Source organism: Passer domesticus, chromosome 16 (genome assembly GCF_036417665.1).
Source record: "Passer domesticus isolate bPasDom1 chromosome 16, bPasDom1.hap1, whole genome shotgun sequence".
NCBI classification, from domain to species: Eukaryota; Metazoa; Chordata; class Aves; order Passeriformes; family Passeridae; genus Passer; species Passer domesticus.
Genome location: NC_087489.1, coordinates 6348985 through 6376728, shown reverse-complemented (window position 1 = coordinate 6376728; position 27744 = coordinate 6348985). Strand labels below are relative to the sequence as shown.

Sequence of the window (27744 nt, the reverse complement as noted above, 5' to 3'; positions counted from 1 at the left end):
ACTTACTCAGAGCCATACAAATCCTAACGTCTTCACAGAGAGCAGGAGGCTATAAAAAGAAAACATCTTTCGTGGCTTTCCCAAAGCCGAGCCTGGGGCTCTCGAGCACCAGCCCCCTCTGATGGGCCTTTGCCACGTGCCAGGGGGCTCACAGATCCTGCCTTGCTCGTAGCCCCCAAGGTAGGGCAGCTTTTGCCTTGGAATGATTGGCAGCATGTGCATTTTTAATTTTTTTTAATGGGAAATCTGTCAAAGGAATAAAGATTGAACTGTTTTTACCCCATCATGCCCAGACACAGGGAGAGCAGTGGTGCCCTCCCCAGCCAGCCCCTGCAGAGCAACAGACCAGAGGCACCCCCTCATTTCAGAGCATCAGAGAGCCACGGGCAGCACCAGGGTTTCCTCCCTCCCAGCTGTGATGCCTGCCTCCCCAAGTGGCTTTTCCCAGAGCCCACCAGCTCCAGCACATTCCCTCCCAGCCCATGGATGCCTCAGGAAGGTGGGTCACTCCAGCTGCTCCAGCCAGGATGACAGCAGTGGTCCGGGCACGAGGACTGGCTGTCAGCACACCATCCAGAGCAGGGCTGGGGTGGAATCTGCTGGGCTCCAAGGTGGGGCTGGAGCTGGCTGGCAGGGACCTGCAGCACTGTGGGAGCAGCTTGGCTGCTGCTGCTCACCTTGACCCAGCCCTGGCTCAGCCCATGAGCACATCCAGCTGCCACAAAACAGAAACCAGCATCCACAGCAGGTCATTGAGGTCTTTAATAAAATATACAGTATGCATCCCATGCATAGATAGAAAATTAATTTACATGCTCCTAATTATTTGCATAATGCTTTTTCATTAATAGATATAATTTACTCTTCACATTTTAATACATTTTGCTACTGGAATATTTATGTTGAGAAGGGGAAACTCCTTCCTGTATTCAAGTAACAGTGCAGCAGGAGCTGGTTGGAGCAGAGGGTGCTGCTCTCCAGTCCCAGCTCCCAGCAGGAATAAGCACAGAGCAGACCATGGAGTTGGTACTGGAAGACTTGATGATGCCAGAAGCGTGAGCAGCCTCCCGTCCCACACCACCAATCCCTGGGGACCCTCCCTGAGTCCCACTGGGCTTGGAAAGCTGGACCTGCACCAGTGTTGGCTTTCCTTACCTGTGACCAGCAGATTGCTACAGGCAGAGCCAGCAGCAGCAGCTACAGCTGTGCTGAAACCAGCCAGGAGAAGCAGCAGCAAAGCCATGATCCAGGGACCTGGGGTCATCCTGCAGCCTTTAATGAATGTTTGAGGTGGTTTGGGACTGTGGGATGCACATTTCTCCTGCTCTAAACAGGCATTGCTGGGTGCACTCCTCTGTGTGCACAATTTCCAAACAGAACAGGGGTGGGAGGGCGAGGAAAAGCTCTGTAGGGAATTGATGCTGTGCTGGGAGCAGCCCTGAAAGTGCTCAGGTGGGCTGGGGTGAGGGCAGGAAGGGGTTTGTGTTCCAGGCCGGCCTCCCTGCCTGGCTGAGGTGCTCAGAGGCTGTGGTGACAAAAGCAGTGCAAGGTCCCCTGTGCCCCAGCTCCCTCCCTGCAGGGGGAAGGTGAGTGCAGCAGCAGCTCAGCTCCCTGTGAGGACACTGGGGCAGTGTGACCCCTCCTTGCAGCCCTCCTGGCCCTGCCTGGCCCTGAGACAGGATAAATCCAGGCATGGGGCTGTGGCAAGGGACACTAGGGCTTGGGGGCAGCCCCACTGGGACTGGCTCCCCAGCTCCCCCAGCTTGACCCCTTTGCCTGCTGCTGCCTCAGAGCACAGGGCTCCTTCTGCCATCCTGGTCACCCCCCGTGTGTGGGCAGTGTCCCTCCCCATGGGTGGGCAGTGCTCCCAGCTGTGCCACACTCCCAGCACAGCCCCAGATCCCCGGGTCCCGGCAGTGGCAGTGCAGGAGAGCAGATAAATCCTAGCAAGAAAGAAGGTGGGGCTCGATCCCACTGCAGGGGCTGGGGACCACGGGGCTCACCCCGAGCTGGACACTACCTCTCCTCCCATCCAGGCTCATTCCTAGGCCCCTTTCCTTTATGGCTGGAGGGGCAGTTGAGCCTTTTGAGCCTGTTTCCTGCTGGGGTAGGACAAGGCTGGGGCTGGAGTTGTCAACATGGCACAGGATCTGTAAGGACTGCCAGCCTGGTTGAGGGCTGCCTCATCCTTGAGCTATTTAACCTCACCCTGGACAACACAAAACTTTAGGGCAGAGGAAAATCCCTCTCCATACACCTGGGGCAGTGCCTCATCAGGGGTCACTTGTATTTCTTATTTTCTGCCTCCCTTTCTGACAGGGGTATATCCAGCACCACAACCTCCCTTTGCAGCCACGGGTGAGCAAGGGTGAAGGCTGAGACACACCCAGGCAGGCACAGGGTCTGGAAGCAGCCAGCACCCTCCAACATCTCCTCCAACCCCTCCTGTCCTTCTCAGGGTGATGCTGGCCGTGGCTCCTCCACCGTGTCCCGGTGCCGTGCTCACCACGAGCAGGTCCCACGTGCCCAGGTGGGTCCCAGCAGGTCCCAGGTGGGTCCCAGCAGGTCCCACGTGCCCCAGGGCTGCAGAGCGAGGGCTCAGGGGCTGGGGTGGGCACCGGGGGTCAGACCACGGCGGTCAGGGCTGCCCCTGTCCAGGGAGGTGTCGCTCAGAGCCTCCGAGTCCCGCTCATGGCTGGGGCTGCTCCCCGCCTCCTCGGGCTCCTCCTTGCCGCTGTTCCTCACGGCCGCCTCCAGCGCCTTCTGCTTGCGGTAGAAGTGGGAGAACTTGTTGAAGATGATGGTGATGGGCAGCGCCACGACCAGGATGCCCCCCAGGATGCAGCCCGAGGCCGCCAGCTTCCCCGCCACGGTGACGGGCACCACGTCCCCGTAGCCCACGGTGGTCATGCTGACCGTGCCCCACCACCAGCACGCTGGGATGGTGTCGAAGCCGACGTCTTCCTCCTTCTCAGCAGTGTAGGCCACTCCAGAGAAGACAGAGACCCCCACAGCCAGGTAGAGCAGCAGGATCCCCACCTCCCTGTAGCTGTGCTGCAAGGAAAAGCAGAGCCTCGGTCAGTGGGGGCCACTGACCAGGACACAGAGATCCCACAGTGCAAAAACAGCCCTGCAGAGGCTCCCTGCACACCTCAGGACACAGAGATCCCTGCACAGACCCTGCACACCTCAGGACACAGAGATCCCTGCACAGACCCTGCACACCTCAGGACACAGAGATCCCACAGTGCAAACACGTCCCTGCACAGACCCTGCACACCTCAGGACACAGAGATCCCACAGTGCAAACACGTCCCTGCACAGACCCTGCACACCTCAGGACACAGAGATCCCTGCACACTCTCCCTGCACTCCTCCACCAGGGATCCCAGTGCCTCCATCCACCTCTGCTGTGGGATGTCCTGCTCCAGGGGTGGGGCAGGACTGACTCACATCTGGAGCAAGCAGGTACAGCCAGGAATTGCTCCTGGCACCCACAGCACCTCTCTGCACTCCACCAGCCTGTGAGTGCTGGGAGGGAAGACAGATCTGTGCTCCCCAGGCAGGGATCCCCAGCAGAGGCTGCTCCCCTGCCTCCAGCACTCGCTCTGGCCTGATCTCAGCTAACAATATTTAGCACATTTTCCTTTTATCTTGGCAGGTCCCCAGAAACCACCTAATAGGCAGCCACTAAAAGAAGCAATTTGTACCTTCCTGAGTGGCTGGCACTGCTCACAGGGGGGACGTGGTCTCTGCTGCAGGCTCAGCTCAGCTCAGCTCTTACCCAGGCCTCAGCCCAGGCTCCCTGGGGACCCCTGAGCCCCAGGGTCCCTCCTGTACCCCAACACCACTGAGCCTCGACATTCAGGAAACCCTTTGTTACACACATGAAACATCACATCAGAGCTGACAGGAAACAAACATCCCTGGTCATCAGGGCAGACCAGGGACCCATCCAGTGTCACCCACCCTGCAGGGTGCTGCAAGCCCCAGCTTGGTGGGATGCAGCCCAAGGGGTCTGGGAGCCTTGGTGGGAATGGAGCCATGGGACACCCAGCTCTGATGGCAGAGGTATGCAACACTCCTTGAATAAGACACCATTTCTCTGGTTTCAACCTAAAACCTTTGTGCTGCGATCTTTCTTTTTATATTCCTAACATTTGAACAAAGTATGAACCTGTGCCACAAAGCCCAGGGGGAACAGGCAGTGGGCAGCTGGAGGAGCAGGCAGCAAGTCATGCCGGGAGGGGACTGCCAGGGGACAGGCTGCCACCACCATCCTCCCAGCATGGCTTGTCCAATCACTTTTTGACTGCCAGAAGTGAATTTTTTGGATGTTTCTGCCCACTGACCTGCCAGCTTGTTCTTCATCTTTTGGGAAAAGGAAAGCAGAGCTTTGACTGAGGAGATTTTTTCCCAGTCTCCTAACAAGCAGAAAATGCTTTATTGGAGACCACATAATAGCTAAGGGAAACAACATTTGAGCAAAGCAAACAGCAGCAGATGTGGGAAAAGGCTTCTGTGGTCAGGATGAGACTTAAAAGGAGGTGGATTCATGGCAGGGAATGAGGAGACTTTGCTTAGACAGCTGGCAAAAGCTGCTCAGATAATGCCAGTAATACCAAATAACCTTCTCTTCCTCCTCCTTCTCCTCCCTTTCTCCTCCCTCACCTGTGGCTGCAAATGCCCAATGGCAGTGCCAAGGGAGCTCCTCGAGGAGGACAAAGAGCTCAGAGCCAAGGGTGATCACCTGGCCAAGAATGACCTGCTCCTGGCTGGGAGTTAACAGCAGGTCTGTACATCCCAGCTGGGGACCAGCAGCACCAAATAACCTCATGCATTTTTAAAGAGTATCAGTTCTGGCCCTGGGATGTGTTGGAGGGGGAAGGCAAAGGGGAAGTCAGGCAGCTCCATAGCTCCTGCTGCTTCAATTTACATGCAGGGGCAGGGTTTGCAGCACAGTAAAGGCTCCAGAAATCTCCCAACTGATCCTCAGGCACTGGCTGCCATCTATTTGCAGCCCTTTATCTGCAAAACTTCTGGATTTCTCATTGATTGAGGGTAAAGGCAGCTGCAGCTGGGTTTGGCTGGGATGCAGTTTTAGCCATGGTTTGAGTGGGATGCAGGCTTAGCCAGGCTTCAGATGGAATGCAGGTTTAGCCAAGGACTGGGTGGGATGCAGGCTTGGATAGGGTTTGGGTGGGATGCAGTTTTAACCAGGGTTTGGGTGGGTTGCAGGCTTAGCAAGCAGACAGCCTTGGGGGAGGCAATGCTAGGTAATAAAAGACTCCAGCAAAAAGCCTCCAAGCAGCAGTCTCTCCAGGTTCCTGCCAAATGCACATCTTTCCTCCAGTTCAGTAGAAGACAATCGGAATGCAAGAGCCCACTTTGAGTCTTGCCAGAAACAGCAGTGTGGAGACCAGCAGAGATGGGCTGTGGCAGTGACAGCAGGGTGACACGGGATGTGCTCAGTTCCAACCTCCTCATGTATTTAGGCCCCTGAGGGGACAGACAGCAACTCCTGAAGATCCCTGTATGTCCTGTAATTACCCAGGGACCAACATCTACCGACAGCCAGTGTGAGAGGGGATCCAAACCCACACCCACGGAGCTGCAGTAGCAGTAATGGATGTCAGGCATGGCGGGGAGGAAGAGCAGAGACGTGTAGGAAGCCTCTCCTCAAATTAAACATGCTGTGGATCAGGCCCCAAGCAATCTGAGGACTGCTCAGGGTTTACGATGCACAAATGGCAGAATTCCCTCTGCTAGCACTCTCGTGGCAGGGGAACAATCACTCAGCTTGCCAGAGCCCTCGCTCCCGCTCCCTGGCTGTTAACAGCCTCCACTGCTCTGCTCCTGCTTTCTGCTCTCGCAATAGGAAGTAAATTATGATTAACAAGACGTCGTAATTTATGTGCCCACTAAATCACAATGCCAAGCTGCTGCATCGGATTTGTGTCTTTGCTCATCCCCGTTTGGAGCTGGCCACGGAGTCCCCAGGAAGGGGCACCTTCCAGCACGTCACTGGGTGAATCAGCCGCTCGTCAGAGCCGGAGCCGCGGCGCTGCTGGCTCCCCACATCTCGTCTGCTGCTTAGTAATGTGCACACGAGTCCATCACTGCCTGCTCTGCTGAAAGGTGCTGCTCATGTTTGGATTGAGCACCAGCAGGACTCAGGGAGCCCTTTCCATGCGTGCAAGTTTGCTTAAATTTCACCAGCAGGTTTACCTGAGTCTGTCACTTGTCAGTGCCCTCTCAAGGTGAGTGTTCAGAAGCAAGTATGGTACAGGTAGGACTTCAGGCATCTTCAATGCAAGCAACCCACCCTGGACTCTGTTTTCAGCAGGTTTTGAGGATGCCAGGAATATTTTGATGCTCTGTGGGCTCTGCAAGATTAGCTCTGGGCAGGGCTGATCCTGCGTCACAGCAGAAGCTGGCACAAGACCTTTCCTGCTGCCCATCCTCACCCCCACTCACACTCAGTGGTTGCTTTCCTCCATGACTCAGCCACGGGAACGGGTCCAGCCCCAGCAGCCGAGACCTGCCGATGCCAGTACACCCCATGCCAGCCCTGTCCCTGCTGCAGCAGTGAAAACAGGGCGTCCCCAGCCACTCATCCCTGACACGGCCCTTCACAGGGAGCAGCACCAGCAGCTGCAGCTCCCTCCCATGCCAGGCACTGAGTGGGAGGAGAGTGGCCCTTTGGTTGAATTTCAGGCTGTGTTACAAAGATTGCTTCCTTGGCCATTCGTGCGGTACACCAGTTGTTTGAAGGGGGTAAAGCACAGGGATATTTGTGCAATTGCCCACAGAATAGACAATGTTTTCCCTGGTGGTCATCCCCCCATGCCCAGCACCAGCTCCATGTGTGGCAGGGCATTGGGAGTACACATCACTCTGAGCAGGCTCAAGGATCAGCTTTAGGATTCCTATTGATGCAATCACCAGGAAACATGGACAATTAAAGACTGAGTTTGTCTCTGCACCAGGCTCTATTTTCTATGTAAGCACAGGAGGTGAGTTTCCTCCTCCCCGGATTCAGGAACATGGCCCTCAGCAGAAGGAGGATGGAAGGGAGAGAGTGTGGGGGTGAGCAGAACCACACTGGGTATGGAAGGTGGTCCTGCTTCACTACTGAGCTGCAGTGATGGAGGTCTGGCTGCAGCACTGGGGTAGTGAGGATTGCACAACAGAATTCAAGTTGCCCTTGGTCTGTCTGAAGAGGCCAGGGGTGCTGTGGGTGGGGGTCTGGAGAAACACAGCCTTGGGGCATGTTATGGGGGATGTGGTCCCTCTCACCAGACCTGCAGGGATGCCACTTGTAGGAATACCTGAATCCTGGTCCTCCATTTGGTCAGCATTTCCTCCAGACATTCCTCCTGAGGCCCACATGGTCCTGGGACCAGCTTCCCCCAGCCCTGCATGCCAAGTTTTCTGTCACACTGAGGGGCAGCTGCTGGAAACCCAGGCTCTGCTGAGGGCATAGAACCTGCCTGGGGCTGGCTGTCTCAAGCCATGCAACTCACCCATTGCTTTTCTATTGCTGCTTTGTGCCAGCCTCATTGTGTCCTGAAGCATTCAAGTATCAACTCAGCTGCAGCAGGATTTCTGTTTCCCTAAACGGGCAGACACCAGGGGCTGGACACTGGCCTCTGGTCAGCTGGCAGCATGCCCTTAGGAGGGTTCCCCTTTTCCCAGAAAGGGGACAGGAGCAGCCCTGAGCCACACACACTGGTGCTGGCAGACCCAGCAGCTGCTGGCTGGCCTGCTACCTGCTCAGCAGCTCACTCTCAGCCCTACTAGGCACTAAAGGAGTAGGTAAGGAGACAGAGAGCCAGTTTACCTTCAAGGTGGCCCCCAGTGACCTCAGTCCAGTGGAGTGCCGAGCCAGCTTCAGCACCCGGAATATCCTCATGAGCCGAAACACCTGCACGACCTTGCCCAGGTTGCCCAGCTCCGAGTCACTGCCCATGGTCACGTCCACCAGCAGGGTGAAGTAGAAGGGCAACACTGAGACAATGTCAATCAGGTTCAGCGGGTGCTTGAAGAACTTCCTGGGGTTGGGTGAGAGCAGGAGGCGGGAGGATACTTCAAAGGTGAACCAGGAGATGCAGAAATACTCCAGCTTGTGCAGGATGGGTTCATCGAGCACGTTGCCACTCTCATCCACCTCCTGGTACTCGGGCATGCTGTGGATGCACATGGTGGCTATGGACACCAGCACCACGCTGATGGACACGAAGCTGAAGAGCTTGCTGGGGATGGAGTAGCCGGGGTTCTCCATGGTGAGCCAGAGGCGCTTGCGCAGGTTGCCGCAGCGCAGGGTGCTGTAGCGCAGCAGGTCGTGGTTGATGTCAGAGATCTCATCGGGGGACGTGTCCACGCTGCTCACCTCGCTCTCCTCATCCCAGTTGTGGTGCCGGCTCTCCAGCTTGCGCTCGTGGTAGCGGTAGCTGCAGCAGGAGTCCAGGAAGAATTCATTGATGCCCCAGTACTCGATCTCCTGGCAGAAGGAGAAGACGCACAGCTCCTCCATGACGTGCAGCTTGCCCGTCTGGTAGAAGTGCAGGACGTAGAGAAAGAACCCGGGGTTTCGGTCGAAGTAGAACTCCCTGGCGCTCACGTCGTAGTCATCGCAGAGCTGCAGGATGGACTCCTCCGAGTCGCAGGAGAGCAGCCGTCCCAGGCGCGTGTCGGGGAACTTGGAGAGCGCGCTGGAGCTGAGCCGCCTCCTCAGACCGCCCACGTTGATGTTGATAACGTCCTCCTCAAAGCCGGGACCCCAGTAGTTTAAGGTCTTGTTGACCATGATCAGCAGAGCAGGAGAGGGTTCCACCTGTGGGTGAGACAGCGGGGCTGGAGGGGACACAGGGCTCCCCCAGATCTGGGGGCTCCTGGCGGGGGGCAGAAGCACCCTGGGGAGTGAGGAGGGATGTTTGCATTTTGAGAAGGGAGGACCAAGGAGAGAGAAGGGGAGGAAAACAGCTTTAGACTGTTGTTCTCCTGTGGTATGGAAGCTAAAAGAAGAAAACCTAATGATTTTTCCATGTGAACTTTTCCATACTTTTTACCTCCTAAAGTTTCTCCCTTTGCAGGTTGTTAATGGCCTAAGGAATGCGGTTTAATTCACCTCCAGCTCCTCACCCATGGGGCTCTCCTTCTTCAAACAGGTAATTAGTCACTGAAGAGAGATTTATTCCCCAAAGAGTCTCCCGGAGGAAAAATTAGATCTTGTCAAATCACCACTGCTGTGATTCTGCCAAAGTGCTTTGTAGCCCCACTACCCACGCTACTAATTAGACCTGGTCAAAAAGTCCTTAGATGGTGCAATCTTTCCAGCAGCACAGGCAGTTTTGCCAAAATCAAAGTATTGTCACAGAAGGTGTCGATTTTAAGGAAAATTTGAGAGGAAGCAGTGTCAAAACAATTCATCTGCCTGTTTTGTTTCCTCTTGTGTGTTCTGCCATGTAAAATATTAAGATTATTTTGATTATGTTGAAACATAACAAAAACATGATTCAGAATCATTGATAACTAAATAAAATCTGTATGTTGATGGGGAAATAAAAACCCAGAGTTTTGATTTCTATCATATTTTAGGTATTTATAAGTTTCAGGGAGCTGGGCTTTTTTGTGCAGCAGAAATTCTATTTACTAATGAAAAACAGTTAAAGCATTCCTATATGCAGATGCATTTACCTGTCTTGACCAGAAATTTAGAGCAAAAAGGAAAATAAAAAGCGTTGTGATCTTTATGCACCACCCTGAAATCAGATTTTTCCACCTACCTTATTCATCAAAACAACCAGGGGACACATGGAGCAGCCCTGTACTCAGGGGATCTCCCTGCTCCTGGCACAGAGTGGTGGGGTTTGAGGGACACTGCTTTGCTCTCTTGGTGGAGGAATTACATTCTTTCCTCTCTTATGTCACCCACAGAATTTTCCAAGTTTTTAGGGACAACAGGGTCAGAGGGCACAAACAGGGAGCAGGAGCTGAGGGAGAAAAGGCTGCAGCCCCTGCAGTGATGCTGAGATGTTAGCAGACCCCACAGAGAACAGCCTGGTCCCACAGCAGCCACCAAGGACCAAGGCCAGGTCGGGGACACGAGGTGGGTCACTCCACCCAGGGGAGTCTGTGAGTTCTTCCTCACCAGCCATCTCACAGGATTCATGGGGCAAACACCAGGGCTCCACCTGCTTTCCAGTCTGAGAGCCTCGGTGTAAAAGGTCTGTCGGACTAGGAGGGACCTGGGGGACACGGTGACCTTTAAACCTGTAGGGCAGAGCAGAGCTGCAGAGGAACAGGTAATGGAGCCATGGTAAAGCCCCGGAGGTGTTTTTTAAGCTGAGCATGGCTGTGGGTGCAGGAAATGCCAGATTTGTGTGAAACAGCCTGGCAAAGGCATCTGTGAACTCCACTGCATCTCCCAGCCCGGGGCTCCTTAAAGACACAGCTTTGCACCACAACCAGCACTTCCATCACACCACGTCTGGAGGAGGCAACCAGCTGGTGATAAACCTCAGAGCTTAATGGACTCATGTCTTGCCTTTCAAACGGGAGGGAAGAAGGAGAAGGATCCATTTTTAATGCTTAAGCCAAAAGCAAGGGAGAAGAAGGGGTGTAAACCCTTCTTTCGGGGATAAATTGGAATTTCAGTGTCAGATTAGCTTTTCCAGAGAAGACATCACACAGCCCATCTGTGGGGTAGGGATGACTAATCCAGGTTCCTTCCAGAAGGATGCTCATGCATTCAGGCTATAAGCACACACACACAGATGGGGGGCCCTGGAGGTGCATCTGTGGGATCCAGCTTATCCCAAAACCAGCCTCAGACTCTCCCTGCACCCTCCCTGTAGAGCAGCTCTCTCAAAGGTCAGGCCACCAAAATCAAAGGCAAGGTGGTTTGGGGGCTGGGCTGGGGCACAGGGCAGCCCAGGATGGCAGGACAAGCCTGAAGCACTGCTCCAGCTCAGCCAGACCATCCCCAGTGCACAGCTGTGGCTCTGGGTGAGACATGCCAGACCCTGACAGCCAGAAGGGGATGGCTCCTGCCTCACTCCCCGCTCAAAATTAAAAGGTGGGTGTCGGGACCCTGCAGGCTTTGCACTCCAGGGAAATCCCTCCATCCCTGCTGCACTGGAAGCAGAGCGAGGAGAAGGGTCACGAACTGCCAGAGATGTTCCTTTATCATGTTCACTTATGAATAGACCAAATTATTTCTGCCCACATGCAGCTTTCATCTAGGAATCTAAAGCAGCAATTAATAGTTTTATAACTCTCTTGCCTATTTGTTTCACGAACAGCCAAGCTCAGCTTTGGAACAGAACTGGGCTTTGAACTGGGACCCGGTGTGATCTCCCCTGTTGGGCCATTAAAGTGTGCGCCCCATTCACATTTGCAGGGGTCTCAGCTGGGAAACAGAAGCTCACTTTGGAAGCTTGGGTGATTTTTATTTAAAAGCACGATGGACAGAGAATACAAATGTGTCTGTCTGGGAGAAAGTGAATTTGCAAAATTTTCCTTTAGTTGACCCAAAATTTCCATGAATGATTGGGAAAAAAGGAACAGATCAAGCCAGTCTCTTTCTGATAGATGTTGAAATATATTGTAAGCTATTTTGAGACAACCGTCAGAATTACACAAGCCCAGTGTGAGCTGGGTGTTGGGCGTTCAAATTAATATCTATCTTGTGGAGAAAAAAAATCCCTGGTATATGCATTTATGAGAATAAAAATAAAATATAAAACACATCAAGCATGTCTATAAGAAATGCTAGAAGAGTTTCCCTTGACAACATATTTTTTTTTCTCAAAGGCTTTCAAACGGAAGTTATGTATATTTATTCTACCTGACAGAGGGAACTCAGGGGAGTGGGAAGGAAGGTGCTAATAGACATTCAAGTGAGGATGCAGCAAGTGCAGGGAGCATTGCACACAGGGTCTTTTCCAGCCAGGTACAATGGATTTAGATTAACAGCCCAAATAAAAACCCCTGTACTTACAGCTCAGCGAGGCTTCCCAGCAGGGAGTCGTGTGGCTTGTCTCAAAGGAGCCATTAGAAATGCGTAGAGGAGGAGGAGGGACCTCTTATCCTTTGCCTGTAGCCTACCCTAAATGCCCTGTCACCCGGGGCTTGTGACCGTGCATGTCCCATGTGTGCAGGGGTGGTGGCTGCAGCCCACTGAGGAGATCCTGTGCAAGAGGTCCATGGAACTGGGATAGGACTGGGAGTCCCCTGCTCAGTACCTGGAGGGCCCGTGGGAGTGGGTGGCGTCCCAGCTCCTGCAGGATGGTGTCCCCATATGCTGGGACAGGACTGAGGAGACATCTGCTCTCTGGTCATCCGAAACCGCCCCTGCAGAGCCCCATCCCCATTGCTGAGCGGCTTCGTGCTCATCGGCTTGAAGATGCTCAGGAGCAAGCTGTGCCTTGGGCGGTGCGGGGTTCGCCAGGCAGGCAGTGGGGAGAATGGAAGGGGGATTCCCACTACTGGCTGCTCCCTGCAGGCAGAGCACAAGCTGCTGCTGCGTGCTCAGAGGCCACCAAAATGCTCAGGGCTGGAGATGGGGATGACGGGGGACTCCCTGCTAGCCTCGGGTGCAGGAGAGGGTGATTACCAACAGCCCAGCGCTGTGCCAGCCTCCACTCCCAGGGCTCACGCTGAGCGTGCACAGCTCTCCAGAGGGACCCCCGTGCTCCCTTCCCCGGGAGGAGGAATGCAGCCCCCGGGGAAGGCAGGCTCCGGGGCGAGGGACTCCCCTACACCCGCCCGCAGAGGGACAGGGAGGAGCGTCCCTGCGCCCCGGCACCCAGCAGCATCCCGGGGTGTGGATGCTGGCACGGCGGCTCCCCGCTTACCCCGGGATGTCGGTGCCTCGCTTCCCCTGCATGCCGCTGCTCCGGTTGCCCTCTCACCCCGGGCTGCCGATGCCGCGAGTCCCCGACGCACCCCAGGCTGCTGACCCCTGCGATGCCCGGGGGTTCCGGTACCCCGGGCACCCGGGTTGCTGGTGCCCCGGTCCCTGTGTTACCGATCTTAAGGTCCTCGCCGCGGGTCCCCGGGATGCCGGCGCCGCGGGTCCCCGGGATGCCGGTGCCTGCAGCTCCCCGGGATGCCGATGCCGCGGGTCCCCACCCCGCCCCGCGATGCCGCTGCCCTGGTCCCCGCCCGCCCCGGGTGCCGGTGCCGCGGTCCCCGCGCTGCCGGAGCCCGCAGCACCCCGCCGGCGAGCCCGGCCCCGCGCCGCCGCTCACCTGCCTCGGCGCCGCCCCCGCCGCAGCGAGCGCGCCCGGCGCGGAGCCGCGAGCCCTGCGGGGCCGGGCCGGCACCGGCTCCGCGGGCCGGGGCTCCCGCCCGCCGCCCTTCCCGGGGCCGCCCTCCGCCCGCCCGCCGGCGCCGCGGCGCGGGAGCGGGCGGGAGAGCCCGGCTCCCGATTCCCAGTTCCCAGTCCCCGGTTCCACACCGCCGGTGCCCGGTTCGCGGCTGCCTCCCGCCAGCCCTGCCGAGCTCTGTGCAGGGGACAGGGCTGAGGATGCCCGGGGAGAACCCGCCGGGCAAGCCCAAGACCCGAATTTGGCGAAAGCGGCTGGCAGGTGGACACAGCTCCGTGCGGGGCTGGCGGTGTCCCCTGCCAAGGCAACCGCCACAGCTGAGCCGGGAATCCGGACCAGGCGGGGGTACCCCCGGCTTTCCTGAAGTCTTACCTGCTGGGAGTGCCTTGGAAGGCGGGAGAGCTCGCAGGATGGCCGTGGCAGCCGTGCCCGTCTCACCCGGCCCCGGGCTGCCCCAGGTCTTTGCGGAGCTGCCCGGGGGCCAAGCGCTGCCCTCGGGGCCGAGCCCCCGCAGCCGGCAGCGCCGGGCGCTCCCGTGCCGTGCGCGGTCAGGCCGAGCAGGGCCCGGGCAGCCGTGCCGCCCTGCACCGGGCACACCGTGCACCCCTGCCCTCGCAGCCGCCCTCCGTGCCATCCATCTCCATCTTGCTCCTCGGAGCCGGGAACACCGGGGCAGCCCCGCGGGGAAGCGCTCCCCCGGCTTGCTGAGCTCCTCGGTGTCTCTTCAAAGGCTCACCGGGAGGTGGGTGAAGGCAGCGAGCCCCTGCATGGCACACGCTGGTTTCGGGTCAGCGAGCTGCCGCCGCCGCCCGGGGCCATGCCAGCCCGGGGGGCACCGCAAGCGCACCCACTGCCCCAGGTCAGCTGCTGGAGCAGGGGGATGGAGAGGAGAGGATGGCAAAGGGACCTTCCCAGGGTGACGGCCGGGGCTGCATGTCCCCGCAGCGATGGCCCACTGCTCCGGCAGCCGGCACAAAGCAGCTGTGTCACACAGGCACGGGGTGACACTTCACAGCACCCTCTGCGTCCCTTCCATCGGCTTGCTGGTTATAGTCCGAGGGGCTGGAGCCCGAGGGCTCTCAGCCTTCTCCAGGCTTGCACGAGGCGGACTGAGAGCTCTTTTTGGTGGCGAGCATCCTTCCCCCTGCCCGCACGCCCGCCTCCCGCGTGTGCTGCCAGTCCTGTCCCTGTGCCAGGGAGAGCTGGCCGCTGCAGGGCCATCAGCGTGTCTCCATGTGTGTGATGTGTCAGACTGTGTGTGCCTGGCCTTGTTTACATGGCAAGGAGGCAGCGGAGGGAGGGGGAAGGGATGACTTTGAGGGAGGCCTCAGAAAAGAGGAAAAAAAGAAAAAAGAAAAAAAAAAACTGAGGGAAATTCCTCTGTTCTGTGATATGAAGCAAAAAGCATTTATTTTTATGGCAATTAGAGATGGCTGAGCATCCCTGGAAGCTGCAAGATAAACATGCCCATCTTTGTGTGCTCCAGGCAGCTGCAAGCCTGGCTGATGGTGGGTGCTGAGCCCCGGCGGGGTGCAGCCCACAGGGGAGGAGGAGGGCTGGCTCCCACGTGGGGTTTTCTCTGCCTGTCACTGACATATGGTGATCAGGGTGAATTTTCTTTTCCCTTCTGAAAATAGTTCTCATCCAGCCATTTTTCAGGGAAGGAGCTGTGCCTGGCGCTGCAAGGGCGCCCACTCCATCTGGCACTTTGTGTCTGCACCAGAGCCCTGTTTATGCTCTGCTACAGAGTAGACCTCAGCCCTGGCCCCCCCAAAATCAGCTCTCCCAGTTCAAGGAGGTTCACTGAGTGTCCCCAGGCCGTGTGGAGGAGCTGAATCATGAGTGGGAAAGGAGTTGACAGGGCTCTGTCCTTATTGCTCCCAGACTGGAGGGATCACCCTGGGAAGGAGCTGGAGAGACACGGAGAGGAGATACCTCCATGTCTTCTGCTGCAGCTCAAGGCTCTGGCTGGAAGCAACTGCAGAGAAGAGAAGTTCAGATCCCAGGCTGCAGGGGCCCCGTGCAGGTTTGTGCTGGCATCACAGCATCCTTCAGAGGGGACTTGGCTGCTGCATCAATGGCACCTGAGGTGAATTCTCCCTTTACTGCACAAGTTCAGAGGCAAAAGAACTGACTCTGCCACGAGCCAGCCAGAGCCTGTTGGCCTGCCTTCGCACTGACACTGGCAAGCTGTGGCAGGAAAAGGAGACTCCCACTTTGAAGCTGTTTTCCAGCGAATTGAGGTGTAAGGGCTGTTCCTTGGCACAGCTGTGTTTGCGATGGCCCTGGTAAAGCACAGCTCCCCACGGCACGGGCCAGCCCCGTGCCCCTGCTGCCACTCCTGAGCTAACCAGCAGTGATGTGGAGATGGGAACAAGCAGAAAATCAGGTCAGCTGGAAATGCCTCGCCATCTCTTCCTTTCATGTCTCCCCCATCTTCCTCTCTTGAGGAAGGCAAGTCTCCACCGCTGAAGGCTGGGGTGGATTATGTCGATAACCACACAGCAAATCCTCCACACGGGCAAGGGGGGCAAAACCTCTTGCCATGGTCTCTTCTGCAGTCTGGAAGCAAATCGCAGAGGCAGGGTGAGTCTGAAGCCAGCAGCCATTTCAGTGATGCAGTGAGTCATCCCAAAAGGCGCTCAGCTTGTGGCAGCTCCCTTCCTTTCTTCTTTTTGCCTTTTTTTTTTTTTTTAATAGCTGATGTAGCAATAAATTAAAAAAATAGCAGGAAATACATATGAATATAGCATGTCTCCAGAGCTCCTCTAATTAAAAGAAAAATCTTCAAGCACTTTTGAGCCCCTTGGATATCTGCTGTGAAAGGCTGGAGCCGCTGGGTACCTGCCACGTGGGAGGGTGGGCTAGAGCAGCGCACCTGCGAGTGCAGGGGGAGCACGGAGCTGGCTGCTGACAGGGGCTGATTAATGCTGGGGACATGAGCACAAAGCATTTCACAAATAGTCCTTTCCAGAGGGAAAGAGCTAAATTAGGGCAGTCGCAAAAGCCTGGTCTTGTGTTTCTCAGTGGCAAAGACTTAATACCAAATACATGGGCTTTCCTTAGTGCTGTTGTTTCCTGGTGGCTGCTGTGCTCGCTGGTGCGTTTGTTCCCCGAGCTATGGGAGGGGGTTGCTCCAGCCTGAGGGGCTCGGGCTTTTCCTTCCCATGCCATTGGCTGTTCCCATTCTTGTGCTGTCAACTGTCCCAGTTTCCATGCCTCTCCCTGGAGCCAGTTCATGGGGGGGCAGGAGAGAAAGCGAGCTGTGATGGCAGCATCATCTGAGCAGGCGAGAAAAGTGGGGACACAAAATCCATGGGATTCCATCCCTACAACTCCCATCCTCCTCCCATAGCCACAGGATGTCTATAGATGCTGCTGACAGGTGGATATCAGCCTGCTCCCTGCTAGAAATTAATTAACCAGCTTCATTGAGTCTCTGGAGCCCTTGGATACAACTGCATATCCAGCCCCCTGCAGAAAGGTGATTTGTTGGAATCTATCTGCAGCAGGCCTGGGACAGGCTCTCAGTATGGCCTGCAATAGCCCATCCCTCTGACAGCCTGGAACTCTTCTGGGCTTGGGTTTTACTGAGCTGACGGGGTGCCTGAGCCAGGAAAGATTAATGGACATTCACTGAACTTGCTGGAGACCTTGACTTGCGTTTGGACTCTGAAACTCTAACAGGAAACTTGAGAAAACCTGGAGAGTTGTACCAATGCAGTGGCTGTTTTTTATAGAGATGGAGAGCCTCTGGTGAGGGAGCAGGGAGGTGCTGCAGTGTAAGGTCAGGCATTTCAGAGCACTGATTTCCTATCTGGTGAGTTCCCACACGCCTTGAGCATATGGATTGCCTCCATCTTACAGCAACCTGCAGTCTCCATGTGCTGCATCTCTGCTCCAGGTTGTCTCACCATCCTCCAACACCCAGGACACGCTACCAAAACTGAATTCATCAAAAACAAAGGCTATTCCCAGGCTCATCATTAACCTGGAGCATCTCAGGCCAAGGTTTCCCTCTCCAGACCATTCCCAGCAGGGCTAGAGCTGCCAGAGGTAGGGATGCTGGCAGAAGGGCTGCAGGGTGTCAGAGGAGAGGTTAAAGGCAGGACTTGCTCTGTTCCCTGACACCCATCTGTGGTGTCAGGGTCAGTCTGGTCACACTTCATTCACCAGTACAGAAAAACCACAAAACCCAGTGATCACAGCCATGCTTGCACAGGCAGCATGGGCTCACTTCCTGGGTTCTCTGCCAGGAGAGAGACAGGTGAGGATGGAAGCACAACTTTAACTGCAATTAAATCTTACAACAGTGCAGGTCAAATGGTGCAAGTAACCAAGAATTCAGCCCAGCTTTGACTGTCTGCAGGCTTGTGCAGTGAGGACACTTGCCCTGCATTTTGCTTTTGATAGCTGTGCACGGCCAAGGCCATGGAGGGAGCCAGAGTGGCCTCTGGTCCTGCCAGCAAGGCCAGGCTGGGTGGAGCAGGGGGGTCCCCACCTGCCCCTGTGCTGCACTGCACATGGAAATGCCTTGTAATTTAGCATTTAGGCAAACTGGAAATCAGTCTTTTCATGCAATAAGGGGGTCAATTAAAGGGTGATTTCTCTGAGATTTATCTGATTCTGTGGATAATTTCATCGCACAGCAAACCCAGGTGAGGGCTTTGCACTGGTGGAAGCAGGGGCAGCAAACCTGCCCTGAGGCTCTGCCTCTCCTCCAGAGCTGAGACAGAGAGTGGCCACTGGGTTTGGAGCCCTTCAGTCTCTGCCCAGCTGTGACGACACAGCTGAGACTCAAAACTATAAACTGCTGGTGAGTTCTCACTATGGTAGTTTTGCAGGTGGAAGTGCCCTGGTGGTTTGAGGCTCTGGGTCCCTGCTGCCATTCCAGCTCTGCCTCCAGCTGCCTCTGCACTGACAGGGATGAACACACAGGGACAACTACAGCTGGGGGTGACTGGGTGCAGGGAAGGGTGTGCTCTCCTGTCCCTGCAAGGATGTTGTCTTTTGGGCTCTCTGCAGAAGATTCAGGCAGTGCTGGGGGTTTGAGAGCTCTGCTGCCAGAGTGTCTTCAGGTCTTGAGGCTCTGAAGGATGCCAGGGGCTTGCTGGTTCCCTCCATCCCACCTCTGCCTCTCCCTCCTTTAGACATCACCCCAGCATGGGCGGGACCCTCAGTGCAAGGAGGAGGATGTGGGGCTGGAGATGCTGGAGCACTGGGGTGAGGTGACACCCGGGGCTGCAGGGTGCCTCTGGGGGGCCAGACTGGCAGGAGACCCCCTGAGCCCCCCAGGGACCCTCGGCAGTGGATCAGCCATGCCATGGTTCTGTGGATCAGGGCTGGTGACTCACTGCCAGCCCTGGGAAGGCTGCAGAGCCACGGCAGGGGGGAGCAGGGTGTCTGACAGCTCCTGAGTCTCCTGATAGATATTCCCTGCTGCTGCATGGAGAATCACTGCTGTCTCCATGTCACAGCCCAGCTTTGCTATGCTGGCTATGGATTTTTCCCTGCTGTACAGGATCCTGGCTGCTTGGCACTAGATTTTTGTAGTTTTGAGGGGTTTTTAGCAGGAATATTTCAGCAAGCAGCAGAGGAGAAACCAAGGAGGCAGGATGCAGGTGGATGAGAGCTTTCTGGCTGAGTCTGGATGGCTGGGGGAGACACAGACACTCCTGCAATATGTACATAGGATTCCACATTTCATTACCTTCTTCCACCAGCTGCAATGTTGAGAGCACCCCTCATTCTTTCATTGATCCTGACAGAGTTCAGGGCTAGCTTCTTTGGGCAGATTCAGGCACCAAGAGAGAACACATCTACCTTCTTTCCAAACTCTTGGAGCAGTGGAAGTAGCATTTGTGTCCCAAGAAGATGCCTGTTGGTTTGCTGGGATGCAGCATGGCATCCAGGCAGAAGCCCCTTTTGACTGAGCCCTGGAAAGAGCCTCCTGATGACATTTCAGGAAAGCATTTTTCTATTTTTAAAGGCCATCATGCACAGAGCCAGGGAGTCAGTACAGGATTCCCCAGCTCTTGCAGAAAGCAGTTGTGCATCTCGGGATGCTGGGAGCAGCAGCCCTGGGGCTCATTAGCACGATCCAGTCACAGGAGCTCCTGAAGCAGAAAGGTATTTGGGCATTTGGGCAGCAGTCTGCTGCCTCTTTCAGTGTCTGCTGGGTCGGGCTCTGATCATGCTGGGACCAGGCTGCTCCTCTGATTGGCACCACGTCTCTGATCTGTGCCTCGGAGGTCCAAAGCTTCCCGTTGGCCCGGCTGTGCAGGAACACGACAGGGCGGTCTGGATGCTCTGCTGCTTCTGCCCATCTCTCCCTGATTAATGTGAAATCCAGCCTCATGAATCATTCATGAAGCCTTATTTAGTATAATGATTTCTGACAGACACTGCCTGGAACAGCATTTTGGGACAGACCGTTTGCGACCAGCGAACTCCAGAAATAGGGAGCTGACGTTGATCCCGGCTGAACAGGGAATGTTCAGATGGGGAGGGAGAGAGGGAGGGGCTGAAGCAGCCCTGCCTCCTTCTCAGGGAATCACAGGTTGCTTCCTAATTAGCCAAATGTGTAAAAGCTAAATATTGACATCGCGTTGCGGTTCCCTGCGTCTTGCCATCACATTGCATGTTATTAACCTAGATAATGTCAGGGAAAGGAGCATCTGTGTGTGCCTTGGCACAGGCAGGCCTGAAGAGACAGGAATTCCCCCGTGCAGAGCTGCTGGTGGGACCTGAAGGAGCTGGGAAATGGATTCCCCTCTGTGGCTGGAGCTGGGGAGAGAGAGAAGCTCGTTGGGCTGCCATACAGCATAAACACCCTCCCTCTTCTTCCTGAACACTTGGCTGTAGGGAGGCACTGGTTTCAGCTGGGAAGGGCTCTCTGCAGGGGTCCAGCCCTGTTTGGGAGGGGGTGCAGGTGCCTTTGCTCCTGTGCTGGTGGGTTTGGGAGTGATGGTGAGTTTCTGACCGTGTGTGGGCCACAAGGAGAGATCTGTGCTGCAGTCTGATGCGTGAGCAGGGGCTGGTGCAGGGCTGGCATCTATGGGAGCTGCTTTCCTCCCTGCAAACTGCTTCCTGTCTCAGAGTGCCTCACCAGCCTTTGCCAGAGCTGTTATTTGTGGAACATCCCAGCTGCTTGGCTGAGCACAGACATCAGCCTCTCTGAGGGGCTGTGGAGGGAGTGCCCTGCTGAGAGATGGGGCTACAGAGAGGGCAGGGATGATGGAGCCCAGCTGCCCTGCCTGCCATGGGACACAAGTAGGCCCAGCTGCCCTGCCTGTGCCACTGCCAGCCTCCTCTGAGCTCTCACATGTGTCTTCATGCAGTGTGGCTTGCTGCAGAGGAAGGAGATGTCTCCTTTCCTCTCTTTCTGCATGGGGAAAAGGATTTCTGGCATGTAGGGATCTCCCTCAGCTACAGGATGCTGTCAGTGCCTCAGCTTTTCTCCCTTCCTTTTGGCTCCCCGGCTCAGGGAAGTCCTGCCAGCATCTGAAAGGCTTCCTGGGCATGCACAGCCTCGTGCAGCTGCAGCAAAGAGCAGCCTGCTGAGGATTCCTGGTGGGATGGAGCGGCGATGGAGCCAAGCAGCTCAGCACAGCTCTGCTGCCTCTTGGCTGGGGCAGGCCGAGCTGCTCCCTGCCAGACTGAAGGCCTTTGTCACAGGCAGCTTGTGAGCTTTGGCAGCACTTTGGGCAGGAGAGAAATCACACCGGGCTGCTCTGGCATCCCTCAGCCCTGGCTCCATCCCCTGCCAGCCCCCGCCCCTCTGGGGCTCCCCACCCTGCAGGCTGGGCACAGCTGGGCTGATGTGCCAGAGCCAGGCAGAAGGGACAGCTGCCACCCCTGCTCTCAAACGTGCCCTGGCAGCAGACACTGCCTCCCTCCACTACACAGTTCCAGGATTCCCCTCTGCCCTCCCAGCACGGTGGGAGCTGCTGTCCTGTGCTGCTGCTCGCTGGCCAGGGTGGGAGGGCACTGGGAAAGGTTACTGGTGTACCCTGGCCATGTAAGACAAAGCAGCCCTGTGCCTTCAGAAAGAAAACGCTGGAGGGCATCAGCTGGTGAGAGACAGCTCTGGCCCAGACCCCTCTCTCCCTGCCACTGGAGAGGGCCTAGGTCCAGGTGAGGAGCTGAGTTTGTACAAACCATCCCACAGACAAAAGCACAGAGTGAATTTGTATATTTGTTGACCCTTAGCTGTGAGGATAGTTTGTTTTTCTGCAGACGTGTGTATCTATTTATTTTATGGTGGGGAGCAGGATGCTATTGACTCCTTTTCCCTCCTGGAACTTTGCTGTCCCTCAGCAGGAATGATGAAGGCTGTGCACAGCTCCTGACCATGGGCAGAGCTGCTGCTGAGTGGATCTGCTCTGCCCAGGGTATTTTCTCCTCTGGAACTAATGTGATTGCTGAGATCCTGCTGGGACTACAGATTCCCACTCCTAGGCCAGGCTAGCTAAATAACCCTCCCCTTTCAAAGGCTGTCAAAGCTGTAGTAATTCTTATTAGGCCGGTTTGAATCATCTCTTGAAAAGGTCTCACATCACCAGTGAGCACCAAACTGTTCTGTATTCAGACCCCAGCCACCCAGACTTCTGAGCCAGACCATGACAAGTGCAGGGGGAGGCTCCAAGGAAATATTAAAGATGTTCTGCAGTGCTGTGGGTGAAACTTGACTTGTCCACCCTCTGTCCTGTGTTCATTTCAGAGTGGAACAAGGGACTTTGCGTGGAGCAAGGATGCTCTGTGGTGCTGGTGGATCCCTGGGGAGACACTCTGGATTCCATGCCCTGGGATGTTGGGGAGGGTTGGATGTTTCCTTTGGGAGCTGTCCAAAAGTGACTGGCCTGAAAACCTTTGCTTTGAGGGAAGATGGAGTGAGCAGACCTGCAGCCTGCCCTGCAGTGCTGCTGCTGCTGTGACATGCCATGATGGATGATTCTCACTCCAAGCTGGGCCCTTCAGTGCAGCCTTTGTCCACATTCCCAGCACCAGACCTGCTGGGCCTGTCCCAGGAGAAGTAGTGAGTCCTGAGACCCCAGGCAGAGAAAATGAACACCTTCCTCTCCAGGCTGCTCTGGCCTTGGGCAAACAGCTGATGTGGGAAGAATCTCTGGCACAGCACTCACTGCTTTTCCTCTTGTCTTGCTGGCACCTACCTAGGACAAAGAGGAAAATTCCCTCCCTCCCCAGAGGGCTGAATCAAAGGATTTCAGCCAATGCACACTGCCAGGAGCTTGTCACAACCAGTGATCCTGACCTGTGTGTGTTCTGGTGCACTGCCCAGCTCCTCCCAGGTGGGTGCTGCTCCATGGAGGGGGTAGAGGTGAGCCTAATCCAGTGCTGGAAGCTGCCCAGGCTCCCCGGCAGAGCTGGTGATAGCTGGAAATCTGTGCCCAGGAGGCAGGGACCTGTGCCTGGGAAGAGACAGGCAGAGGATTTGTTGACACAGCTGCAGGTGGAGGCACAGTTGGTGCATTGCCTCTGGGATTTCTGACTTGCAGGGCTCCAGAACAGAAAGCAGCAGGACTGAGACAGACTTGATGTCCCCAGAGCATCCTCTGGCCCAAAGCACCTCCTGCTGCCTTTCTGGGCCAGCAGCTGGGTGACAGTGGTGACATGAGCAAAGCTGTCTCAGAGCAGGTAGAGGCACCTCTCACAGGGAGATCTGGAGGCCTCAGGCAGCAGGTTTGGGGAGGATGAGCCCTTCCTGCCATTTCCTCGTGCCTGCAGAGGAGCTGCTGCCCTGGGCACGGCATCCATAAGGTTATGCAGGGCCAGCTGAGAGGCACCCCACGCCTGCAGCTCTGTGCTTAATCAAACCAATTAGCAATTTAATCTTGTTAACAAACCAAGATAATTGCAGCATTATCAAATTAGCCAGCTGTATGGAAATGCCTGCTTAATAGCTGATAATAGCTGGTGCTGATGGAGGAGGAGGAGGGCTGGGAGCTGTGGCTGATGGCCCCGGGAGCTGCAGTCGGGCTGCTCTGCCCCGGCTGCCCCAGCCCGTGCGGGATGCGGGGGTGGCTGCGGAAGTGCTGGGCTCAGCCTCTCCCAGCTTGTGTGGCACAGTTCTCCCTGAGCAGAGGTCTGGACTGCTGCCTGGGAATTTCCGCTACAAGGACCTGTGCCGGGCAGAAGCAGTGTCTGTTCTCACACTGAGTTTGGCTGATGAACTCCTGGTGCATTACGTGTCCATGCCTAACCGCCGGGCGTTCTCAGCCTTCCAGCCTGGTTCCCCCCTCCCTCCCGTGGCCAGGCTAAGCAAAGAGTTGTTTTTTTTCTCACCATAGGACTTCGTCCTCCTCACACAGGAATTTCTGAGCTTTGCTTTCTTCCAGATGCTCCACAGAGAAGCGGTCAGCTACATAAACATGCACATAGAAGGACTCTCTCCAGCAGATGCTCTCCCCAGTTTCAGCCAGAAATCTTCCAGTATCTCCAATGGAACATGCAAGGTGTCAATGCCACAGCCAGAGCCTTCACCCGGCTGTGTTTGTGCGTGGTGTAAAATCTGGCCAGCCGGTGCTGTCGCAGATTGCTTTGCCCGTGCCTGGCCCTGGGGGTCATTGGCCCAGCTCCCGTCAGTTCCCTCGGGGTGTGCAGGCACACAACCTCCTCCCCCAGTCGGGTCTGGGGCACTCTCAGCAAGCCTGGCAGCAGCAGGGCTGGGCAGGGCTGGCAGGGCCCCGTTGGGCATTAGGCTGGGCGATGCTCTGCCCTGCAGTGGGTGCTGGCAGTGCCTGCTTCTGCCACGGCACAGGGGCCAGCAGGACCCTCAGGCTGTGCACGCTCTCTTCTGCTGGTGTTCCTTGGCACTTCCTGAAGTTTTGTACAAAAATCAGAGTAAGCCCTTGGAGCTGAGGTTTTGTTGCCCTGGCTTGAGGCTTTCCCAGATCCTTCAGCTGAATTTTCCCCACCAGTTCAGGCTGAGTGAGGGGCTGAGCACCACTTGGGGTTTGGGTGTGTGTAACCCCCTCCTCTGCTCTCCTGATGAGCCCCAAGTAGGGCATTCCCAGGGAGGCTCTGCCTTCGGTGTGTGCCTGGGCAGGCAGGGCCAGTCCCTTCCACAGCCCTGTCCAGCTGGGAGGGCCTGGAGGACACGCTGCTCTCCAGGGCCCCTTGCAGCCTTCCTAAAGCAGCCGGGCACGTTTTCTTCCAGTCCCTTCCCACTGCTCTCTCCCTCTGGAGGCTGTGTGCCTCTGGATGGATTTTGTCCCCCAAGCCAGCCCCTACCCACACTGCAGGGGTGAGGCCAGGCTGCTTTCATCCTCTTGCCCCAGCAGGAATTCTGGGGTGAACGCAGCAGTGGGACTGTGTGCAGGATGGAGAGAGGAGGTGAGGAAAGGAGTCACACATCACAAACACCCTTGGGAAAATCCTCTTTTATTTGCTAAAAGAGCAGCGAGGGAGCCGAGGGAGAAGGGAAGGGGATGGCACAGAGCAGAGTGCAGCCGCTGCCACAGAGTGATCCTCCTGGAGCTGAGCTGGCATGGCAGTGCTGAGATGAGCCTCAGCCTATCCTGGAAGCCTGGAGCTCACACTGGGAAAGGGAGAGAAAGAAACAGGTTGTGTGTGGTGTTCGGGCCAGCGCAGTTTGTGCCCAGTGAGCCCCGAGCCCGGCGGGGCTCTGGCAGCGGGCCCAGCCCGGAGCAGCAGCCGCGCTCCGCCGCCGTGAGCAGCGGGCTGAGCTCCTACCGTAGGAGACGGGGATGGCGGGCGGCCTGGAGAGGCATTTCCTCCCGCAGAAGGAGCGGCAGCACTTCTTGCCGCGGGGGCAGTGCCGGTCCACGAAGCACTGGTTCGGAGGGTTGTGCAGAGCGCAGGTGAAGCGCACGGGCGGGCAGGACCAGGCGCTGCCTGCGGGAGAGGGGCTGGCTGGCTCCAGGCAGCGAGGGCATGGGCAGGACAAACAGCCCTCTTGCCTTGCCTTGCCTTGCCTTGCCTTGCCTTGCCTTGCCTTGCCTTGCCTTGCCTTGCCTTGCCTTGCCTTGCCTTGCCTTGCCTTGCCTTGCCTTGCCTTGCCTTGCCTTGCCTTCCCTTCCCTTCCCTTCCCTTCCCTTCCCTTCCCTTCCCTTCCCTTCCCTTCCCTTCCCTTCCCTTCCCTTCCCTTCCCTTCCCTTCCCTTCCCTTCCCTTCCCTTCCCTTCCCTTCCCTTCCCTTCCCTTCCCTTCCCTTCCCTTCCCTTCCCTTCCCTTCCCTTCCCTTCCCTTCCCTTCCCTTCCCTTCCCTTCCCTTCCCTTCCCCCATTATTCATGTAAAGTTTTCTCCTTCGCAGCCCCTGAGCTTTTCCTCCCCGTGCCTTCTCCCTGGGCATCTCCTACCTGTGGGCAGCTCTGCCCAGAGGACGAGCATCCCCACCAGGAGCAGGGCGGCCACCGCCTTCATGCTGCCGTGTCCCGAGGAGTGCGAGTGTGAGGGGTGGGGGACACCCACATTTAAACCCTTGGGGAGGACGGGGTGGGGAGCGGGGCTGGGCAGTGTTTGTGCCTCTTTCCTCTGCCCATTGCGTTGCGTTTCCAGAAAAGCCTTTTGCGCAAGGTTCCGATGTGATTGTTTGGTTGCTCAAAAAGCAGCTTTTGCGTTGCACAACTGACCCCTGCAGCCACACCTGGGGCTGAGGGACAAGCCAAATGGATTATGCCAGGGCATTGTCCACCCTGGCAGGCAGTGGAGCTGCTTTCTCCTGGCAGGTATCTTCTCCAGGTATCCTTTTTCAGGAGTAACCCTTGTGGTGCCTGTGTTCTCCTCTGCAGATCTGGGTTTCCCTCTGCACTTTGCTTGCACATGATCCTGCAAACCAAACCCAACAGCATGATCCAAATCAGCACGAGGCTGCCTGTGCCTTCCCAGGAACGATCCTTCTTCAAGTTTGGTTGTTTTTGTTTTTTTTCTTCCCAGGGGTACCTTGCCCCAGCCCCAAATCCTCCTTACTCCTGTCTCACTGGGAGTTGGTGTAGGGAAAACAGCTTTGGCTTAGCCCAAGGTGAGTCTTTCTCAAGCTCTGTGGGGGCCCACCTGAGCCCCAGTATCTTCTCTGGTGGCTTCTGCCATGTAGGAAGCAGGCTGGTGCTGGAAGAAAGCGGCTGATCCCTCTGGGGTAGGATAACCCACTGCCCACAGACCTGTCATCAGCCATGATGCAGCACAAGGACAGCTTGACTGAGCCCAGCTCTTGATGGCTGTAGGGATGAGGGGCTATATTCCTTGTTTGGATGGCAAAGGTCCCACCACCCATTCCTCCCTCCTAAGGAAATTGTAACCCTGGCCTGGCCTCCAGGTAAATCTGTTTTCTTTAGGTGCCCTTGGGCAATGGGAAGTTACTCCACTTCCCACCAATTGGTCAATGTTCCACTCAGCTTGTGTAAGGGGTTCCTGAAAAATTTCTGTGGGACTTCTGTGGCTGGCAGGAGCCCAAGCTGTCCTGGAAACATGCTCTGGGAATGCCTGGGTAGGGAAAGGCTCCCAGAGCCAACCTCCCCAGTCCTGCCAAGGGCAACCCCTGATCTCACAACCAGGCAGGGGCAAAGAGCAGCAAAAGCCCAGTGTCACCTCTACTGCTCTGTACAAAAGCCCAGTGTCACCTCTACTGCTCTGTGCAGCCCCTGAGCCCCCCAGAACTGCACTGATTCAGCCCCTGGATCTGCCACTTTCCATCCAGGGCATGGTGGGTGTCTCACTGTGCCCTTTCCTGCTCAGACTTCCATTCTCAAGTCATAACAGGCCCTGTTAACTTGGCCCCAACTAACCTGGTATCTGTTAATTATTGTCTCATTTCCCTGTTGACTCTGTGGTTGCATTTACCTCTTTGTGAAGTCATTTATTAAATAACGTGCAGATGATATAGCCAAATCAGAAAGATTTTCTGGCCTGTGCACCAGCAGTGTAGCACTTCTAATGAGGAATACAAGCACTGGAATAATTTCTAAGCAATCCATTGCCATTCAGCTGCTGCTGGGGCTGGAGAGGGCATTGCTGTGCTCCCAGCTGGTGCCAAAATCTGGCTAAGGTGGTGTTTGGCCCTATGCCTCCAAGGGAGGAGAAAATATCAAGGACCAAGGCGTGGATTAAGCTGCAGAGAAGATGGAAGGGATGAGGGAGGGAAACAAATTCACTTGAAGAACATTCTAGAGTGCTTTATTCACAGCAGGGGGGAAAGTGTGAATTATTTTTGTTACAAACTCACATGAAATAACCAGGACCCAGCGTTTTTGGGCACAGGACTGCCTGCAGTCCTCGTGTTGCATTCTGTTACCTGCGCAGCACCCACTGCCCCAGCACTCCCCAGAGCAGTTCCCATCTCACATGGCTCACGCTCTTCTCCATAAAGTGTCCCTCCTCCCGAAGCTGCAAGGCCCCACTTGTGCAATGCTTGAGGGTGTTGTGGCAGATG

The 27744-nt window shown here is 56.2% G+C and overlaps 3 protein-coding genes across 8 annotated transcripts; 1 reads left to right on the top strand and 2 right to left on the bottom strand.

Annotated features, from left to right (window-relative positions):
• Nucleotides 1–744: 744 nt before the first annotated feature.
• On the bottom strand, nucleotides 745–14579 carry KCNS1 (potassium voltage-gated channel modifier subfamily S member 1). 6 transcript variants are annotated; one of them, XM_064391401.1, is made up of 3 exons: nucleotides 13707–14579; nucleotides 7844–8836; nucleotides 745–3054 (listed from the first exon to the last, which is right to left on the bottom strand). In XM_064391401.1, exons 2-3 carry the CDS (start codon nucleotides 8807–8809, stop codon nucleotides 2599–2601), a joined length of 1422 nt encoding a protein of 473 aa, XP_064247471.1. In that variant the 5' UTR covers nucleotides 8810–8836; nucleotides 13707–14579; the 3' UTR covers nucleotides 745–2598. The 6 variants fall into 6 exon arrangements, with proteins under 6 accessions (XP_064247471.1, XP_064247470.1, XP_064247469.1 ...); XM_064391400.1 differs by lacking the exon at nucleotides 13707–14579 and adding an exon at nucleotides 13257–13676; XM_064391399.1 differs by lacking the exon at nucleotides 13707–14579 and adding an exon at nucleotides 13257–13372 and having other exon boundaries at nucleotides 7844–8915.
• LOC135282309 (skin secretory protein xP2-like) lies at nucleotides 12867–13698 on the top strand. Its single transcript, XM_064391943.1, has 2 exons — nucleotides 12867–12988; nucleotides 13044–13698. Exons 1-2 carry the CDS (start codon nucleotides 12867–12869, stop codon nucleotides 13696–13698), a joined length of 777 nt encoding a protein of 258 aa, XP_064248013.1.
• Nucleotides 14580–24625: 10046 nt separating the features above from the next.
• On the bottom strand, nucleotides 24626–25750 carry LOC135282332 (caltrin-like protein 2). The gene is made up of 3 exons (XM_064391978.1): nucleotides 25676–25750; nucleotides 25050–25211; nucleotides 24626–24894 (listed from the first exon to the last, which is right to left on the bottom strand). Exons 1-3 carry the CDS (start codon nucleotides 25737–25739, stop codon nucleotides 24890–24892), a joined length of 231 nt encoding a protein of 76 aa, XP_064248048.1. The 5' UTR covers nucleotides 25740–25750; the 3' UTR covers nucleotides 24626–24889.
• Between the last annotated feature and the right edge of the window lie 1994 nt (nucleotides 25751–27744).

Coding starts and splice junctions, on each gene's coding strand:
- LOC135282309 (XM_064391943.1), top strand. CDS start 12,867: ATGTCGGTGCCTCGCTTCCCCTGCATGCCGCTGCTCCGGTTGCCCTCT. Junction 12,989..13,043: donor TGCGATGCCCGGGGGTTCCG/GTACCCCGGGCA, acceptor ACCGATCTTAAG/GTCCTCGCCGCGGGTCCCCG.
- KCNS1 (XM_064391401.1), bottom strand. CDS start 8,809: ATGGTCAACAAGACCTTAAACTACTGGGGTCCCGGCTTTGAGGAGGAC. Junction 3,055..7,843: donor CACTGGGGGCCACCTTGAAG/GTAAACTGGCTC, acceptor TTTTCCTTGCAG/CACAGCTACAGGGAGGTGGG.
- LOC135282332 (XM_064391978.1), bottom strand. CDS start 25,739: ATGAAGGCGGTGGCCGCCCTGCTCCTGGTGGGGATGCTCGTCCTCTGG. Junction 25,212..25,675: donor CTGGGCAGAGCTGCCCACAG/GTAGGAGATGCC, acceptor CCTCTCCCGCAG/GCAGCGCCTGGTCCTGCCCG.